The sequence below is a fragment of the Desmodus rotundus genome, chromosome 1, assembly GCF_022682495.2.
Source record: "Desmodus rotundus isolate HL8 chromosome 1, HLdesRot8A.1, whole genome shotgun sequence".
Classification (NCBI taxonomy): Eukaryota; Metazoa; Chordata; class Mammalia; order Chiroptera; family Phyllostomidae; genus Desmodus; species Desmodus rotundus.
The window spans coordinates 146,701,632-146,721,618 of NC_071387.1; the positions used below are offsets into that span (position 1 = coordinate 146,701,632).

The 19,987-nt window shown below is 34.0% G+C and overlaps 1 protein-coding gene across 5 annotated transcripts in view; it reads left to right on the forward strand.

Moving 5' to 3' along the window:
• Nucleotides 1-1,611: 1,611 nt before the first annotated feature.
• YTHDC2 (YTH N6-methyladenosine RNA binding protein C2) overlaps nucleotides 1,612-19,987 on the forward strand; it is a 76,237-nt gene continuing 57,861 nt past the window's right edge. For 3 of the 5 annotated variants that reach the window (XM_053911536.1, XM_053911541.1, XM_071219423.1), the window contains exons 1-7: nucleotides 1,612-1,999; nucleotides 3,182-3,272; nucleotides 9,643-9,839; nucleotides 11,171-11,370; nucleotides 14,896-15,062; nucleotides 15,775-15,877; nucleotides 17,036-17,192. In XM_053911536.1, the coding sequence (XP_053767511.1) occupies nucleotides 1,804-1,999; nucleotides 3,182-3,272; nucleotides 9,643-9,839; nucleotides 11,171-11,370; nucleotides 14,896-15,062; nucleotides 15,775-15,877; nucleotides 17,036-17,192 (1,111 nt within the window). In that variant the 5' untranslated portion in view covers nucleotides 1,612-1,803. The remainder of the gene's footprint in view (nucleotides 2,000-3,181; nucleotides 3,273-9,642; nucleotides 9,840-11,170; nucleotides 11,371-14,895; nucleotides 15,063-15,774; nucleotides 15,878-17,035; nucleotides 17,193-19,987) is intronic. The other 2 variants (XM_053911546.2, XM_053911544.1) reach the window with 2 other exon arrangements.

Genomic DNA, 19,987 nt, shown 5'->3' on the forward strand with positions numbered 1-19,987 from the left:
TGGTTCTATTTCCCAGTAAAGTAAACTTCTTCTTCTACTAGATCATAGACTAGACTCACCTGGGTTATCTCAGGTAACTGCTTTTTACCTCGTTTCCTTCAACTTACCTCTCTCCGTGTTCCCAGTGAGTGGTCTTCAGGGCTGTGACATGGAACTTTCTCTTCGACACTAGCCCTTTCCTAAGGAAGTTCTTCCCTGTAAATTCTTTACCAAATCTCTCTTTCCCCTTTACTGTGTCTCTTTAAAGTTACATCTACAAAAACAAAACAAAACAAAACAAAACAAAAACAACAACAACAACAAAAAACCTGGCCAAGACTGCCTGGAAGAGGTGAATTTCCTCCTGTCCTCAGTCATGTCCAGCATGATAGCCAGGGCTCAATAAGCTGCACAATGCATTTGCTAACCTATTGTGTTCACATTTGGGAGCTGAGATTTAGTGTTTGGGAGATGGTTTAAGGGGTTCCAGATGTTTTTGAGGCACATCCTGTAAAAATACTCCATTAAAAATTAAACTCTAAGACTTAAGAGTCCATGTCTATTTACATTTTTATTAGTGCTGAATATATTAGAGTTTGATGTTTTGGGTAATGATGGGAATATTCTGTGATAACGTGAGAGTGGGTAAGAAAAAGAAGACTATGATCTAGTTCACAGCATCTCCAGGAGTCTATTTTTTATGATTTTTAAATACAAGCACTGTCCCACATGAACATGATTGCTGGCATCTCAACCATTAGTATGATTACTGCTATTGTTCAGTAGTTCACAGTTGTATGTTAAAATCAATGACATTCGTGACATAGGACCTAAGGCAAAAAAGATAGCTTTGTAGTACCACCTTGTGGCTAACCTCTTAAGATACATTTTAAACTTGTGGCTAATACCTTAACACACATTTTAAACTGATTACTATGTAGATAGGTAAGTAGAGACTTATATACAAAGTATTAGCAAAATATGCATTTTTGATGTATATATAAATATGTAACAAATATATAAGCAAGTAGAAATTCTCATAATCTTCCTTGACCTGCTAAATTAAAGGACCTCACCTTCCTGATTCCATCATCTCACAGAGTACTTATACTATCATTTAATCAATTACTAGTTTATTGTCTGTCACGTCCACTTACAGTTGCCAGATAAAATAGATGTTTAAATTTATGTCAGGTAATGAGTAATTTTTTACTATGTATTCCAAAATATTGCACGTGACATTCACAGGCTAAAAATGTTTTGGTATCTGAAATTAAAAAAAAAAACTGGGCATCTTTTTACCCCCCCCTAAATCTGGCAACTCTACTACCCCCACTGAATGACTAGCATGTAGCCTAGTGCTTGCCGAGCACACAGTAGGAGCCCACCCCTGATTACTGAACGAATGAAGGAATGATTCAACACAATAATGAGTGCCTGATAAGGGGATGAGTCAGAGCCCCTCGGTGCTGGGGGTGGACCGGGACAGGAGACGACCTGGAGGAGCGGCTAGGTTCGGGGCGTTTGAGTGAGATGCAGCCACCTGGAGGCGAGGGGCGGCCGGCGCGCTGAGGTCACGGGCGCCGGCGGCTCTGGTGACGTCAGCACGCCTGCTGTCTCGGCCGCGCCGGGGCTTTAGTGGCGCCGGTGCCGTCTCGGTTTGCTGTGGTGACTGATTGGGGCTTTCTCGTGACTTTGGCCCAGCGCGCCGTCTGTGGAGCCGTCAAGTCCCGGGGGTGGCCCCGGAAGTCCGCTGTCCCTCTCCTTGGCCGTCAGCCTGCAGGCCTGGCTGCTTCTCGGCGGGGTGACCCTCTCCTCAGGGCCATGTCCAGGCCTAGCAGCGTCTCCCCGCGGCCGCCGGCTCCCGGCGGCGGCTGCGGGGTTGGCGGGGGCGGCCCGGCTCCGTGTGGCCCTGGTGGCGGCGCCCGGGCCAAGGGGCTTAAGGACGTGCGTATAGACGAGGAGGTGAAGATCGCGGTCAATATCGCTCTGGAGCGCTTCCGCTATGGGGACCAGAAAGGTGAGGCTCCTGCCACGGACCCCGCCCGCTGCCCCGCGTCCCCACACCCGCAACCGCGTGCGGTGGCGCTGCCTCCGACCGGGGAGGGAGGCGCGGAGCCTCGCGGCGACCTGCAGATCCGTAGGGCGGCGGGGGCACTGGCGGGGCATCAGGGGTGGGAAAGTCAGGTTGCCCTCTGGCCGGAGGCGTTTCTTTTCCCCAGGGAGAGGCTCTTTGGAAGCTTTGGGCGGCCCAGCCACAGTGTTTAAGCATTGATAAGCCTCTACTTTTTTTTTTTTTTTTAAAGAAAGTTGTAGTAACCTTACATGAGTCGCGTTTAAGCTACACAAGAAGACCGGAAGGAAATTAGACAAATGCACTGGCAGTGTGTAGTGCTTTAAATCCTGGAACCTTAACACTTAAAAAAATTAAACTTGCTTTGGTATATGAGAGGTCTTGTCTATCTCCTAAGGTTAGGGAGCTACTTGTCTTGGGTCACACAGTGCAGACCCAGGCTCATTCCGATTTGCTGGCCTCGAGCAGGGGACCCCTGCCTCTGGAAGCTTACAGCCCAAAGTTGGGAATGAGCTGGACGGAGTGATTCTGAACTTACTTCCAACGAAGGTACAGCCTCAGCAATAAGTACACGAAATCCAGTTTGGCTAGTGAGATACAGGCAGTCTCTACAGTTGGAAGGCGAGGACCGTGGATTTGATGTTCAGCATTCAGAATGCTTGAGCATACCTCACCACGGAAGGAAATAAGCATTTTGTTCATTAAGCAAGTAAGGACTAAGTTAAAACAGTGAAATATGTTCATCAGTTATATCAACTCAAGATTCTAGTGTAAATAAGTAGAATCTTTGGTGAACCATTAGAGTCCTTTACAACTTACATTTTAATTAATATAACTTAGATTTAATTTTTATTAATGCCATTAATATAACTATAATTAATACCATAATTTTTATTAATATGATAACATTACTATATCGTAGATTTAATTTTATTTCTGTCATAATTTTAATGTCAATACTAGACATTCAATAGTTTTGAATATCTACTTTTCACATAAAATATGATAACAAATTTGATTGTGTGCTTATGGTTTTTTCTATTTTATATTTATGTATGCATGTTGAAGCACCTTGAAAGAAAATAGCCTGTCCCCAAATGGTACTTTGCGTATATTTTTTCCTTGTAGAAATGGAATTTCCTTCTTCTTTGACCAGTACTGAACGAGCCTTTATTCATCGATTGAGTCAGTCTCTTGGTTTGGTCTCTAAAAGTAAAGGGTAAGCTGGTAGCTTTTCTTATTTAAAGAAAATTATTGACCAAAATTAGAGAAATGTTTCTGACTACATTTACATTGTTATTACTATTTTAGATTTACATCCTTAATTATATAGTATGTAGATAAACTGATTCATATCTGTACCAAACTCTTTCCTTTTCCTCCTATGGCCCCCACTCTTTTTGTTGTTGTTGCTTTCCCTAGGGACAAAAAAAAAGGTAAACTTTAAGATGTAAGAAAAAATAGTTTAAAAGTTGAAGTTGCTTGAGAAAAATATTTTCATATTCCATTGAAACTAAGTCTCCTATTTTTTTAAAAGAATGGATGGACAAAAGATAAGAATAATTATTTACAGAACTTCTCTCTTTTAATGTTACTGTACTGTAATGGTGAGCTCTAGAACACATGTTGATTGTTTTCTTTCCTACCAACTCAGGAATCCGATGATTAGAACCAATTAAATAAAATGGAATAGGAGGAAACAGTACATATTTTTTTTATAGTTCCTCATCAATATTGGGGAAAGGTCATTTTTAGCCATACAAATTTAAGAAGTCTAAAATTCTGTGGAACTCTTCCATTTTGGGAATAACATATAGCAGGGTTTCTCTGGAGCTATTTTTATTTGGAGCTTTTTTTTTGGAGGGCTGTCTTCTGCACTGTAAGATGTGTAAGCCTTTACCCCTATAGATGGCAGTAACACCTCCATCCCCAACTGTGACAACCAAAAATGGCTCTGGTCATTACTAGAATGTTACCTGGGGAGCAAAATTGCCCCGGGTTAAGAGCCATTGAGAAGGAGGAAAAAAAGATAACATTACAGCTTACTAACTTTTAGATTAAGAGGAGGAAAACGATACTTTATTAAGTAAATAAATAGTAGGGGGGTTCTAAAGTGAAATTAGCTTAGGTAGGTATGTCTTACATATGAATGGCCACCATAGTGATACATTGCTGACAGGGGATTTAGTTTAGGTGAATGTGCATTTTGAACATCACTAAGCCAGTGCCAGAACAGTGGCTAGGTTCCTGAGCATCCCCATACTATAGTCCTCTGAATAGGTCAAATACTGCACTTGGAAATAAAAATAGAGTACAGGGGAATAATCTTTTAACCAAAAACACCTGGATCAAATAGGTGTTGAGATTCAAATTTTTCTGATTTTAGAAAGGTATTAGGGTATATTTGCAGTAAGTGACATAATACCCCTGATAAGGTATAGGCATCACCTTTAATCACATTAATATTTCTACTGGAAAATGTGTGAATATTCACACTAAGATAGATAACGCCTAGAAATATCTGTGTCAATTTAATCAGGCTTTGCTGCCAGTTGAAGTTGCTGAAGACTTACAAAAAATTTTTCAGAGCTGTTTGGATTTAAGAGTTGCAGATAAGAGGTTGTGAGCCTGCACTAGAAAATCTCTGTTATAAATGCACAGTTCTGCAGCTATAACCACAGAAATGTCTATGGTTAAATGACTTTTGAATTCTGAAGAATTAACTTAGAAATGACAACTAGAAATTACTCTTAGAAAAGCAGTCTATTAGAATAGATTACCTCTACTTCTGTTCAATGGTCCAGAATGGAGAAATCTCTGGGGAAGGGGAGAGCAAGAAAAGTCACCAGGACAAAAAAAGGGATAAAGAAACACTAAAGAGACCGAGAGGAGAAAGGAAAAGAGCTGTTAAGGGAAGCAAGGAACCCTTCCTACTTACCCAGTCCCTAATACCAATACTCACTGCTCCACAGTACCTCTTATGACATTTCCTAGCTTTTTCTCCTTCCCGTTTCAACTTAGCAAACATAATACAAAGTTTATCTAGTGGTCCTTGTGATTTTCAAGTGCTTTTCCTTCTTTTCACATTTATAAAGACCTAAATCATTTTAAACGTACTTCTTAAATCTTTTATTTTAATTTATATGAGGATTTGTACCTGACATATTTCATGGGTTTTCCTGTTCACCATTGAGTAAAGATTTTTTTTTAACCTCCTAGTATTAACTTCATTAATTTAGGGAGTTAGTTTTTCTGCTTTTTAAATTTTGTGCCTGGTATTGTTGTTCCTTAATGCGTATTTGTGAGAGAACCTTGGTGTGGAGGAAAGGTCAGGAAACCTTGATTCTACTCTTAGTCTATCACTGCCTCATTCTCTAGCTTTGGTCACATCCCTTAAACTTTAAAGGCCCATTTTTTTAAATGTAAAATATAAAGGAGTTAATTTCTTTGTTTTAGTTAAGATTCTATGATTCTGTGATTATTTTGAGGTGCTTCTAAGGTTTTAAAAAATAGATTCTAGGCTTACAGTGTGATGATTTGTAATTTTTTTCTCATCACTTTTTTTGTCTCCCTTTTTTTCAAAATGAAGCCATGTGTTTTGGATTTTGCTTTTCATCTCCTCCAAAAGAGTTGAATTTACGTTGCAATTGATTATTTTTTATACTTGCACATCTTTTGGTGAAAATGCTATTTGTGGAGTAACACCTGCATTTTGTATTCTTTAGTATATCCTAAAGATTGTTTTGGAATTATAGTCAAGTTTTTCCCATACCAAAAATGTCACCTCAGAATTTTTTTTGGTTTTAAAAGCATACTTTTCACAGCAAAACAAAATTTCTTTTTTTTTATTCTTCTTAGTCCAAGTTAGAAAAAATAAAATTTACAAAATGAACTTTGTTAAAAACTTATGGAAAGATAAGATGGAAACTAAATGAAAGTAAGTTTTCCAAGTATAGGTAACCTGTTATTGTTGAAATCACTGCTTAATAGGTACCCAGGTGCTGTACTCCCCCTGGCCCAGAGGCTCCACCCTACACGAAAGCCCTCCTTTTCAGACTTGGGTTATTTATCACCTTCCTTGCCTTTTACCAGGGAAGGTTGCATGCTGCACTTCTCTATTTTCCCCTAGCTAAAATAGGAAAAATGGGTTAAGAGTGATGAACTCTTCAGTGAATTTTTGGACATTCCTTGAAAGGAAAATCCTGCGGTGCACAATAATAATAGTAACATCAGCTAACATTTATTATGGGTTCTTGTGTAACGGGCATGTGCTAGGTGTTTTAAGTAGATTATCATTTAATCCTTACGATAATCTCCTATGGTAAACTCTATTATTAACATCTGGGATCTGTATAACAGATGAAGCAATTCAAGCTTGGAGAGGTTCATTTTCCCAGGATCACACAGCTAGAGCAAGTGGCAGAGCCAGGATTTGAATGTAGTTAATGTTTAATTAATTTATGATGTTCACAGTGAGTTTATAGCAATGTCCTGGGAGCTCTGAGTAGTCACAGAAAGAACAAATTTACTCCAAATATAGTGTCCATGACATGAAAGCAACTGTGTTTAGTGACAGAGTTAACTGGTTAGTTTATTAATTTCTAGGTATTCATAAAAAAGTACAAATTAGTATGATATAAGCTTTAATAAATTTGCAATTTTATATTATTGGGGAGAAAATGGATTGGAGTTAGATCTTTTCATCTATCTGCCTAACAGAAGTATAAATTAAGGAGATATGAAATTAAGCATTTACTAGGCATCAGACTCGTGTGTTATTTTTTTTAGAAACATTAGCTCCTTGGTGGCTGTGAGCTTTTTAAGTAGTCATTTTAGGTTTTGGCTCTTTAGCTGATCTTTCAAACTGTTTATAGATTTGGAAAGTGAGGAATAGTGATTCATATGGTTGTATTTGAATGTCTTAACTATTCAGTAACATGCTGTGTAAATTGATAAGCATTAATATTAAAATTGTATCAAGTTTGATTAGTTAGGGGAGATCATTTTTATTTCAAAGGAAGCAGACATTGAAATGCCATTACTTCATCATAGCATGTATTGGTTACTTTTACCTTTTAAAGTTAGAAGTTATGATGTTCTTATCTGTAATTTTCATATTTTTTCTTTTTAAAAATTGCACATGTGGCTTTCATTTTATTATTTTTAAAAGTTTATATGAAGTTAAGTTATCTAGCCTCTTTTCCACATCTTGTAGCTAGTTTCTAGTTAATTTTGCTTTCTAAAGGAGACTCTCATTGGTTTTCGTCAAAGCATGGTGTCAGTTACTTTGGAATGAAAGAATAATGAGATCTCAGTGTGTTAGTTTACACAGTGGGACAAATCTCTGATGTATTGAATATTTCCATCCTCACATTGGAAAGGTGAATATTTTACCAAAACTTTTAGCAATCTTTTTATTATATATCAGTGTCACTGTGGTGTTGAATGTGGTAGGAACGAGCACTAATAGCCACAAGAAAAATCTTTTACTAAAACATCAAAAAGCTATCAAGTTGATGTTATCTTTCTGCCCTACCATCCATGTTCAAATTGAGTTCAGTAAATTTTAAATGCTAATGGCTAAGCACTCACACCTGCTTCTTATGAGTTATTTTTATACATACATTTTAAAATGTATTTATGTATATATAAATAATTATATAAACATTTTAATATATAAATGCTGTATTATTATTAGGCATTTTCATTATTAGGAAAGTTTCAATCTGACACATTATTTTTGTTGTGAGTTCATTGAGGAAAGAGTATATTTTTTCAATTTTGCAATCTCAGCTTCTAGCATAGTGCCTGGCAGACAGTAGGTGCTCAATATATGATGCATGACTGAATGAATGAATAAAGGAATAAGAAAATTAATGAAAGGTGAAACTAGCAAAAGTTTTCTGAGATGATTTTTAAGAAAGTGAAATCATCTTGGAGGTGACAGAAATTAGAGACTTTAAAATGAACTAGTATGCAGTGTCAGAAAAGTACAATGATTTACTTCTGATCGTATTGCTAGTTAGTTGAAAGAGTACTACTAGTTGAACACAAATCTCCTAACCCTTCTTTTTCTAGTGCTCATTTCAGCATACTTCCTGCCTTATATAGTTAAAATTTTATGAAGTAAATGGCACAGGAGGAGAATGAATTAGTATATAGCAACTGCTGAAGTTTCAGAATGGTCCATGTACAGAGAACATCTCTAGAATCAATAATTCCAATTTACCTTGGAAATAATTTCTAGATCAGGTTAAATTTAATTATTTCATCTTTATGCCATCATTTAAGCATTACTAAGTACTAGTTAAGGAGTAGATGATGGTATAGAAAGCTTATAGTTCATTAAAGAATTCCAGAAATTAAAAATCTTGGTAAATTGAAAGCCTCACTTGGAAGATTTAGACAGCTAAAACTGTATAGGTTAATCCCCAGTTTTGTTTTCTATCATTCTTACAGTGAAGATGTTGAAAAATTTTAAATCTAATGAAAATTAGGAAAATCATACATGTAATTTTCATTGTATTTGTGGCTATGTTGCTCATTTCTATAATATGAGGGTGACATTAACAAATGATAAAATATTTAATAAATATTTTGGGTAAATTTTTTTAAGTATAAGAAATATTTTTCACTATAATAATAGCTTTCATTTAGTGCTTACTCTGTAACAGATACTGCTCTTTCCATGTATTACCTTATTTAATCATAAGCATAGTCCTTTGAGGCAGGTATTATTATTATTTTAGGCTCAGCTCTATTGAATAGTATGCTTATAGTCCCACAGCTAGTAGTTGTAGAGCTGGGATTCAAACCCATGTCAGTGTGTATTTACTAGTATTACTTTGAATTATATTATAGACATGTATTATTAAATCATTCAAAACACATTTGAAGACTTCCTGTGTATTTAAACATGGTCGTCTGGACCAGTTGAAGAAACAAATATACCTACATCAGATAATTTTGAGAACAGTTATAAATCATCATTGCCTTATGTTTGAAGGCTAGATCCAGAAGCTTTAAAAAAAATTTTCCCCCAATTTGCATCTGAAAATACTTATCAGCAATGCTGATTTTGCTTTTTTTGGTCTAGCCACTAAACTTGGCTCTCTTAACAGGTTTTCATGGGAGTGTGACATTACCAGTATACTGTGGAGACATTCAGTGGGATACATTAGTCTGGACAGTGAACCATAACTTTTTTATTATCACTTTTAGATTCCGTTGTTCAGATTGTTTTTATTTTCCCGCTGTATGCTTCCCAGCATGAATTAACTGTTGATGTTTCATGTACCATGAAGTCTGCTAAGACAAATTTTAGCATTTGTGGGTAAGTAAGCACTTTTCTTGATTTAAAATTGGATTTGCAACATTTTGAAATTTTAATTGAAAGTGGTCTTATGGCCACTCTAGCACCACAATCAATCCTCTTTACTTGAGCCTTTTGGAATTTTCAGCATTGTGTCCCAAATCATTTTGATTTTTTTTTCAGTGTTTTGCTTAAGATGTGTTTTCTAAGTAGGCATACATCATATGTGAACAAATTGACTATATATAGTAAATAAATGATTTTTATTAATATTCAGAAAGGGAGCAAATAGATACCTAACTGTGAAGAAGAAAGATGGATCAGAAACAGCTCATGCAATGATGACCTGTAATTTGACTCATAATACAAAACATGCTGTTAGGAGCCTAATTCAAAGATTTCCTGTCACCAATAAAGAACGTACTGAACTTCTGCCTAAAACAGAAAGAGGAAATGTGTTTGCAGTTGAAGCTGGTATGTATTTTCTGGGGAGCTTCTGTGTTTATCTTATTATTTGATGACTTGTTCTTTTTCCACTTTAAATTTACATTTAAAAACTAAGAGGAAATAAGATTTCCCAATTTGAATAGCTTATTGAAATGATTAAGACTTAAAAAATTTTGAAATGAAATGCAGTGTTAAGGCATGTCATGAAGTTAGATAAGGTTTTTTTTTTAAAGTGTCATAGTAACTGCTACCATTTATTGAGCACTTACTGTGTGCTAGGCAGTGTACCAAACTGTTTAAATAGGGCTTCATAGCAACCCTTGCAAGGTAAGAATTTCCCGCCTCACAGGTGAATAAACTGGGATTCAGAGAAGTTAAATAATTAGTTCAAGACCAGTCAACCAGCCAATAAACTGCAGCGCTGGGATTTGAATATAAGGTCTACACTATCCTATATCATGCTGCTACGACATGCTAATGAGTGAGATTTGGAATTGGATTTTTGCTTTTGGTAAGAGATAGAACAGAGTCTTCAGTACATTACTTTGCTGAAAGGTATAGAAATAATATACTTAGGTTATAAAATTAAGTTGTAATTTCACTATTTGAAAAAATAAGTTCCCTAATGAGAAAATTATTATTTAAAGTGATGGAATCTGCCTAATTTTCAGTTTATTGAAGTAGGTTTGCAGAATACAGAAAACACATGATACTACATATCAAGGAATTTAAGTTTTAAATACATACACAAAAATATTTTGAATTATGTGAAGAATATAAACACATCATGGCTCTTTTTTATTCCTGTCTGTTTAGGTAAGTGTAGAGGTTGGCTAAAACACTCAATTAGGAAATTTATTAAGGATTAGGGCCTTATATTTACACATAATACTCTATTTGTTTACATAATCTTACATGTTTAACTTAAACATATAGGATTTTTTTTCATGTGTTTTCACTTTGTACATAACAGACTTTATAAATACAATGCACATTGTTTCCTACTATAAAATTTCAATTTTCTGTGTCATTATTAATAGAAACAAGTCTGAAAATCATATTAAGATATCACATCGTGTTTTATTTTTAATGGTTATTGAATGATTGATTTTTGTTCATTTGTAAACATTATGCACCAGAAATACTTTTGAGAAATTTGCTTTCTAATTGATACTGAAATTTGTAACATATTCTCTAAGAATATTAAGTATAGGAGTACACCAGTTACGGCATTGCTTGGTAACTTCATGTAGACTCAGTAGAGAAGAAATAGTTGAATGAAATCACAGTAGAAATTACTTATTTTAACGCTTTTGAATGTTGATCATAAATTTTTTTTCTTTTATTCATTTTCAAAGAAAACCGGGAAATGAGCAAGACAAGTGGGCGACTCAACAATGGCATACCTCAGATTCCAGTGAAAAGAGGAGAATCCGAATTTGATTCTTTCAGGCAGTCTCTGCCAGTGTTTGAGAAACAAGAAGAAATTGTTAAAATAATTAAGGAAAATAAAGTAGTTTTGATTGTTGGAGAAACTGGGTCTGGAAAGACTACACAGGTTTGTTTCTTTGTTGTTTACAGAAGAAAAACTATTTTAGCCCATGTGACAGTTTTGTATTACATTTATACTCGTGTATTTAAACAAAAACAGACAAAGGAACTTCTGATTACTTTAGTGGTTATTTCAGAAATGAATTATTGCTGGGAGTACTTTTAACACTTTGTAGAAAGGAAATGTTTTAAAATACTTATTTTAAACTAGTATATTGTACCTTCATTTAAACAGAGGTGAGGATGTGATTTGGCATCAATGGAAAAAATGTGGACTTGGGCCTTCAGTTCAAATTCTGGTTTCCTCATTTATTGGGTGTAAAGTTTTAGTCTGGTTTTATAACCTCTGTGAGCCAGAGTTTTCATTTGTAAAATAATAATTGCTACTATTCAAGGTGAAATTGAGAGATGTGTACAAAGTACCTACTACAGTGTTTTATAAATAGCAGCTAAATTAAAAGCAAAACTAATAACAACAACAACAAATGTTAATATATAGTTGACTGTAGAATAAAATTAGTATGTTTGAGTTGGATGTTTAGAATCAAAGTACTTTGTTATCATGACGTCTTATACATTAGGGTGACAGTTTGGAAGTAAGAGTGGTACAGTGATACGACCTTTTCTTGGTCATGTTCTTCAACATGTTAGTATGTTAAAGTAGTAAAATTACTTTGCTTTTGATAGTGTTTCAGATATAATAGGTGATATAATTTTACATTATTTTCTTTTATGGACAAATAAATTTACTTTTTACAATTGCTTAAGATTTCCTTTGGTTATATTGGTTGGTTTAATAAACTTAGTCAATAAGGAAGGCAAGTTGATAAGAGAGGTTGACTATAAACTTTAAAAATTATTTATTTATAAGACTTAACCATTTTCACAGAAGTGTAACTCTTTATCCCTAAAACTTGATCCTAGAAAATAAATAATTAAAAACATGATACAATTTTTATCTGGAGATAATATGTAAGATTTTTCTTTAGCATGAGTTCTTTTTTTTAATTAAGTGAAATTCCATAGAGTCCAGTCTGTCCAGATAGCTTAGATTATTATAATTGTTTTAGTATTACAGTAAGGTTTGCCAGTAAGTGTAAATTGTAGCACTTTTAATATTGAATAGAGATTTTGAAAACTTTGGTAAATATAATAAATATTTTTTTATTTAAGTTATTTGAATGTCCTTGCTAATAATATATGTACAGTAGAATTATGTAAGCCTATTTTTATAATTATGTACATAATTTTGCTAGGTATGAAAAGATACTTGAATTTAATGAAGAATTTAATATTATGCTCTTTGATTTTCAAGAAGAAAGTATTAATCTAATAGGTTTAAACTTGGTAAATAATTGTATCTTATTTGAGGAGTTAAAGTGAGATTACTAATGTTTTTGGTCTATGAAATGTAAATATTATAGAATTTAAAGTTAATATCATTGGCCAATTTCATATTGCTTTAGTAGCATTAGGAAGTTAACTGTCTTGAATTTTTGTGTTCATTATTCACATTTATTGAATTTATGTAAAATTCAAACATTATAGAAAATATTATAGAAGAAGTGAAAGGTTTCTAATTCTCTTGCCACACACCTTCTCCGCATTATTGACCTAAATTTGGAGTATATATTTCTGGGGTTTTTTTAAAGAAAAGATTTTATTTTTTTTTATTTTTGGGGAGAGGGGAAGGGAGGGAGAAAGAGAAACATCGATGTGTGCGAGAAACATTAATCAGTGTCTCTTGCATGCCACCAGCTGGGGCCCTGGCCCACAACCCAGGCATGTGCCCTGACTGGGAATTGAACTGGCAACCTTTCATTTTGAAAGATGATGCCCAATCCACTTAGCCATACTAAGTTTCTATAGCACCTGGGCCTATCTCTGGAATTTTTGTTAGATATCTTTAATTCTATTTTTGCACCAGGATCCCACCTTTTGCTTTTTGTAGCTTTATAGTATGTAGCACAATCTTCCTAATCTTTGTTTTTTCTTCTTAAATATTTCTCAGCTTGTGTGCATTTATGCTTCTGGGTAAAGTAGTCAAGTTTAAAAAAAAAAATCCCAGAGGCTAAGGCATACATGAAAAGATATTCTCTTTCACTCATAGTTAAAGAAATGAAATCAGAACAATTTTATTTTTCAGATATTAGATTAGCAGAAATTAAAAAATGGATGATACTGAGTATTTGCATACGTGTTGGGAAAACAACATCTTCTGCTTTTTGATAGGAGTATAAATTGCTATAGAGGGAAATTTCATAATTTTTCTGTCTGATTTTAATTTATATACTTGAACTATACTTTACAAGAGTATGTTAAGCTAGATGTTCACGTAGCACTAGTAATAGCAAGCAACAACATTAATGATAACAAACCTAAAAAAACTGGAAATTACTTAAGTGTAGTTATTTGTTAAAATATAGCACTTCTATAGGATGGAATATAAAGCTGATAAATGGATTAGGTAATCTGATATGTTAAATGAAATCTACAGATTACAAATATGTACAGTAACAACTTTGAATAAAAACATGTTTATATAAACAAATATTCTAAATTGTGTAAATATTTTTTCCCTGAAAGAGTTCATAAGAAACTTAGTAGTTACTTGTTTGGAGAGGACTATTGGTAGTGGTAGGGGTGGGAAGACTTACTTTTAATTTAAAATATTTCTGACCTGTTTGAATTTAATTATAGAAAAGAGTCTGCAATCCTAGTATTAGGCTATTTTTGTGGGTTTTTAAAATTTTATTAATTTTTTTAGAGAGATGGTGAGGGAGGAAGGAAGAGAGGGAGAGAAACATTGATGTTTGAGAGAAACACCAACTGGTTGCCACTCGCACACCCTCAACTAGGGACCTGGCCTGCAGCCCATGCATGTGTCCTGACTGGGAATCCAGCTGGTGACCTTTTAGTTTGCAGGACGATACCCAACCCACTGAGCTACACCAGTCAGGGCTATGTTTGTGTTTTTCACTATTAAAAATTCCCAATGGGACTTTGATTTTTGTTTCATTGACCTTATAGAATAATTTGGAGAGAATTGATATTGTTTTAACATTGATTATATCCATTCGAGAATGTCATATTTATTTATATGTTCAGATCTTTTATGCTTTCATTAGCATTTTATACTCTTTGCATAAGCTTTAACTATTTCTTTTTAAATATATTTGATTATTTTTATCGTATATTCATGAATATTTATTTTATGTATGGTTTATAATTAATTATTTTAAAATTATTTTATTCCACTGTCCCAGTTTGGCCATTAAGTACTCCTTCCAGTTGGTTCCTGTGTCTTTGGCATGACTCCACAGCACTTACCTCGTCCTTAGTTCCTGGCACCACAAGATATTTCAAGTTGATCTTCAACAAGATCTTTCTTTTTAAATTACATTTCCTGGCTGATGATTAGCACTTATATGAAAGTTGTTGATTTTATGATTATATCTGGACATGTTACAGAATTGGATTTTCTGGGTATATAATCATGCCATTTTATAGTACTTTAAAACTTGTGTTTCAGATTCCTCAGTTTCTGTTAGATGATTGCTTTAAAAATGGTATCCCCTGCCGTATATTTTGTACTCAGCCAAGAAGATTAGCAGCTATTGCTGTGGCTGAAAGAGTTGCTGCAGAGAGAAGAGAAAGGATTGGTCAAACAATTGGGTATCAGATACGATTAGAAAGCAGGTAAGGACAATTCTTCAGTAGCCTATCTTTTATCATTAGAAAAGGTAAATGTTTCTGTTTCACTAAATATGGAGAATGTGTTAAGTTAAAAAATTAGATGATTATTTACCCCAAATTATAATAATTCTGTGACAGGACATTGAGATCATGTCTAAATTTACTGAGATTTTTAATAAATAAATAGTTGAGAAAGAGTTTGGGCCATAGATACAGTTTTCTCATTTATAAAATGGGACTAATAAAAGCATCTAGAGCACCGGTTTGATGTGAAGTTTTTAATAAGCACTCAGTAAATATTAGTGACTGAATTGATTATTATTAGTGGTAGTACTAGTAGCACCTCCTTCATCAGCAGTACTATTTCTTTGCTCTAATAGTTTGGATATAGTAGTTTAAAAAGCTGATCCCTTTTATGATATACTTTTGTCCCCAAGCAAAAAGTATTTAAGGTCTTTAAAAAAATCTGTTTATGGTTCTTTAACAAAATAATCGTTTAATTAATAAAGGCTGTTAGTAATAAAAATTTTGTGAGATTATCAGGCATAAAATAAATATTTGACATAAAATGCCAATAAAGCATACATATACTATTATGTTAGTAACTTTTAAGTAACATTTGTTAAAGTACATATAAAACTAGCATTTAATGTGATCATGTTTTAATTATACATAATGTTTGTAATTGTGCACATTATTTTGATTTTTCAAAAAGGGTTTCTCCAAAGACACTTCTGACATTTTGCACCAATGGGGTATTGCTTCGTACACTGATGGCAGGAGATAGTACGTTGTCAGCTGTGACACATGTTATTGTGGTAAGAATATTGCTGAATTTGCCATATGTAACTCAGATTGCTTAAAATTTAAATACATAAATATATAATTTTTAGAATAGGTTATAACTGAGAACCAATTTGTATTTTCTGAACAGGCTATTATAATCAAGTTACTTTTTATTTTCTATAATGATTAGAAATAAATATTTTGTATTAAATAAAGACATTCTTACCATCAGGTTTTATGAGGAAAAATAAAATAAGTAGGTAGTTTTTGAAAAAGTGCTTTTATATCATAGACACAGGCAACAACAGTATTGTGGTTGCCAGAGGGAAAGGGGGGTGGGAGGAGGTAGAAGATGGTAAAGGGGGATAAATGGTGATAGAAAGAGACTTGACTTGGGGCGGTGAACACAATACAATGTACAGATCATGTATTGTAGAATTATATAAATGAAATCTATATAATCTTATTAACCAATGTCACCCCAGTAAATTCAATAAATAAAAAAATAATTTTTTAAAAGTGCTTTTTAGGTGTGAAAATGATACATGCATATATATACTTAGAGTTCTCTAGAATGGTAAAAGTTTTCTTTTTTCTGTATGATTAGTCATATGATACCTTTAACTAATATGTATTTACCAGCCTTAAGGCATACTTTATAGTCATTTAACTTCAAGGTTAAGCTGCTAAATTAACTAGCTGCTGATGAAGAAAGTTAAATGAATTATATCTTATTAAATAATTATAAGCTTGTATCTAGTTTGTGTTAAAACAATTAGAATAAGTTGTATTAACTTGCAGCAAGCAGCTTGTGGAAACTTACTAGTTCTGTGTATTCAAACCAAAGGATGCCCCTGAGCCTGGATATTAAGAGAAACATGTTTAAATAGATTTTGTCTAGTGTATTAAAAGGACATTAAATTAAAGTTCACCAATTCAGAATTTAGTTTGTGTGGTCTTATATTCCAAAAAAGAAACCCCCCAAACCCAAAACCAACCCATAATAGGTTTTGTTAATGTCTGATTGTTTCTGAATTGTTCATAACCCAAAATTTTCACTAATACTGATTGGCCTTGTCCACATTCAATTTGAATTAGTGTAAAACCCAGCAGTTCCATAATTTTAAAGACTTAGTCATCCATAATGTTTTTTATTTAAATGTTCCATGGTTTTATTTTGTTTACTGCAGGATGAAGTACATGAAAGGGATCGATTTAGTGATTTTTTACTTACAAAGTTAAGAGATTTGTTGCAAAAGCACCCAACTTTGAAACTAATTCTCTCTAGTGCTGCCTTGGATGTAAATCTCTTTATAAGATATTTTGGAAGTTGTCCAGTGATATATAGTAAGTTAAATTATAAGATTTGTTTTAGCATTTTAACTTCTTGGGTGATTATATTTACTATACTCAGAATTGGGGGATGTTCTGAAGTGGAGAACATGCATTTTCTGTTTCCCTTGAGATATACTCAATTAGTTATCACTCTATATTTTCATCTTTTTCCATCTACAACTCTTTGCTATTGTATAGTGAGGCCAGTTCTCTAGTCATAAGAGGAAATATTCTTTTTTTTTGGCCCTTCATTCCCCTTTATATTCTGTCTTATATTTTCTCTTTTATTGCTAGACTCCTTGGAAGATAGTGTACATTCTCTTGTTTACTTCTCATGTACTTTTGAACATGCTGCCACTTAACTTTTGTCCTTGTCCTTTAATCAAAACTGGTTTTGCCACTAGTCTTTAAAAAATAAACCAAAAAATGGTCTTGGGATTGACTATGGAAGTGGAGGGCAGGCTGGGAAGAAGGGGGTAAAGAGGAAAACTTGGGACAGTTTTAACAGCATAAATAATAAAAAATTATTAAATTTATTCTCAAAAATGGAAAACGTTGTGTGTGTTCACCTCAATGATATAGTACAAACATATATAGGAAAAAAGTTCAACATTGTTATTTCATGTCCTACTTTCCTGAGATTAGTTGATGTTAAAGCTTAGTGTATATCCTTTCTCACCTTGTCCATAGTCATACAAGCTATGCAAATATATACATATTTATCAGATTTACAGAAATCGGTCTTCCAAAAATGAGCCCATGCATTATCTTGCAGTTTGCTTTATTTATAAGACAGTACCTCATGAACAGTCCTCCAGTTCATTGGTTCCAGATATAGTTCATTATTTTAAGCAGCTGTTTTAATATTTTATAATATGAATGTATAATTATTTATCTATTTCTTTATTTTTGGACATTTAGGTTGGTTCTAGATCCTCCCTTTTACCCACCATAAACACTGTTGTAATCAACATCCTTGTATATATATCTTTATATACCAGTGCTCTTATTTCTAAGGATACATTTCTGAAAATAAACTTATTGAGTAAAACAATGTATCTTATTTTTAATTTTAACAGGTTTTGCCATTTTACTTTCTCAAAAGCCTGAAGTAATTCACATTTCTGCCGTGTATAGGGCTGTTCATTTGTGATTCTTAACCATTATTGTTTTGACACTAATTAATTGCCAAGCCTACTGTTCATATTTTTTACACAAAAATCTTACATTTTCTGTGATATTTTCATGATTGTCCCCTTTTTTTGTGTGTGAAATGCTCAGACCCCATAATTTATTTAACAACACTGTCTTCTGAGTCTCAGTGTACATTATAACTTGCAGTTTATTTTGTGGTTTCCTTTGTGAGTTTCTTCTCTTACCTTGTGCTTAAATAGTGGTATTTTCTAGGATTATTCCCTTGATGCACTTTTAAAAATTCCTTACTTTCCTTTCCTTTCTTCCTTCTTTTCTTTGTTTTTTCTCCTCTTTTCCGCTCTGTGCTATACTCTACGAGGTACTGGAGATGCGCTGTTAGTTTCCCTGGAAGTTCTCACTCATGCCCTTTCTTGGCTTCTACTTTATTTTTTACACTGATAACACCTGAATCTTTATTTCTAGTTCAGAGTGTTCTCTGCAATTCAGACTGTTCTCCAGAACTTTGGACTTAAATATCTTATAAGTAGTCCACGTGTAATATGCACCAAACTGAACACTTAATGTTTTTATAGAATCTTTTCTTATGTTGCCTGTTTTGAGTAATCATACCATCGACCTAGTCACCTAAGTCACAAATCTGTAAATCTTTCTTCTCATAATATTCTTGGGTAATGAAACTTATACATCTACTAATTGAAAGCTAATTTTGGCACCTCACATTGACATGTCAAAAACAAAACCGCAACTCCCAACAGCTAACTAACCTCCATTTTCAGTTTTCCTGTTACCTTAGAGGGAATAATGTAATCCTCTGTCCAGTTTTGTAAGCCAGAAAACTAAGAACTGTGATTGACACTTCCTTACCATACCTCCACATCCAATCTAATGCCGAGTTCTTTGGGTTTATTTCCTGACTATCTCTAGAGTCTGTCTTTTTTCCATTTTTGCTATCTAGTCTTATTCAAGTTGTCTTCTTTTATCTGAACTATTGGAATAGCTTTTACCTGGTGTGTTCCATCCACTCTGCTCTCTTTTAAATCCATTCTTCATGGTGCAATCAGAGTAGTCTTTTCTGAACTGGGATTCTGATGATGTTGATTATTCTCCCCAGCTTGAAACTCTGCATGACCTTTACCTCAGGATAAAGACCTAAACCTTTAATAAGACATCTGTTTCTCCTGCCTCGTCTTCAACTACAGTTCACTGTCTATTCCCCCTCTCCTACAATGTTCCTACTAGCTTGAAACTAGCTTGTTCTTTGAGGTTTTTTTATCCCTTATACCCTGCCCCCCTCCCCCATATTTTTAGTTTTTGGAAAACATCATACTCTTTCCCAAAATAGGGTCTTTGCTTGTGGTGTGTGTTTCCATATAGCTTAGTTATTTTGTTTACCCCTTCTCTTGGTCCTCATTTTCTCAGTGAGGATGCTTTTTTTGACTCAGTAAATTCCCCAACCCTTTACTAAATATTGTCATAGTATCTTGTACTTCTCTTTGATAGGACTTGTCATAACTCTGTGTTAAAATTTGTAATCCGAATTATTGGCTTAATGTTTGTATCCTTTGCTAACTTGCAACCTTCAAGAGGTTGGGAGGTAGCTCTGATTCTGCTTACCATTTGTGTTCCTGGTGCCTAGCATGATGCCAAACACA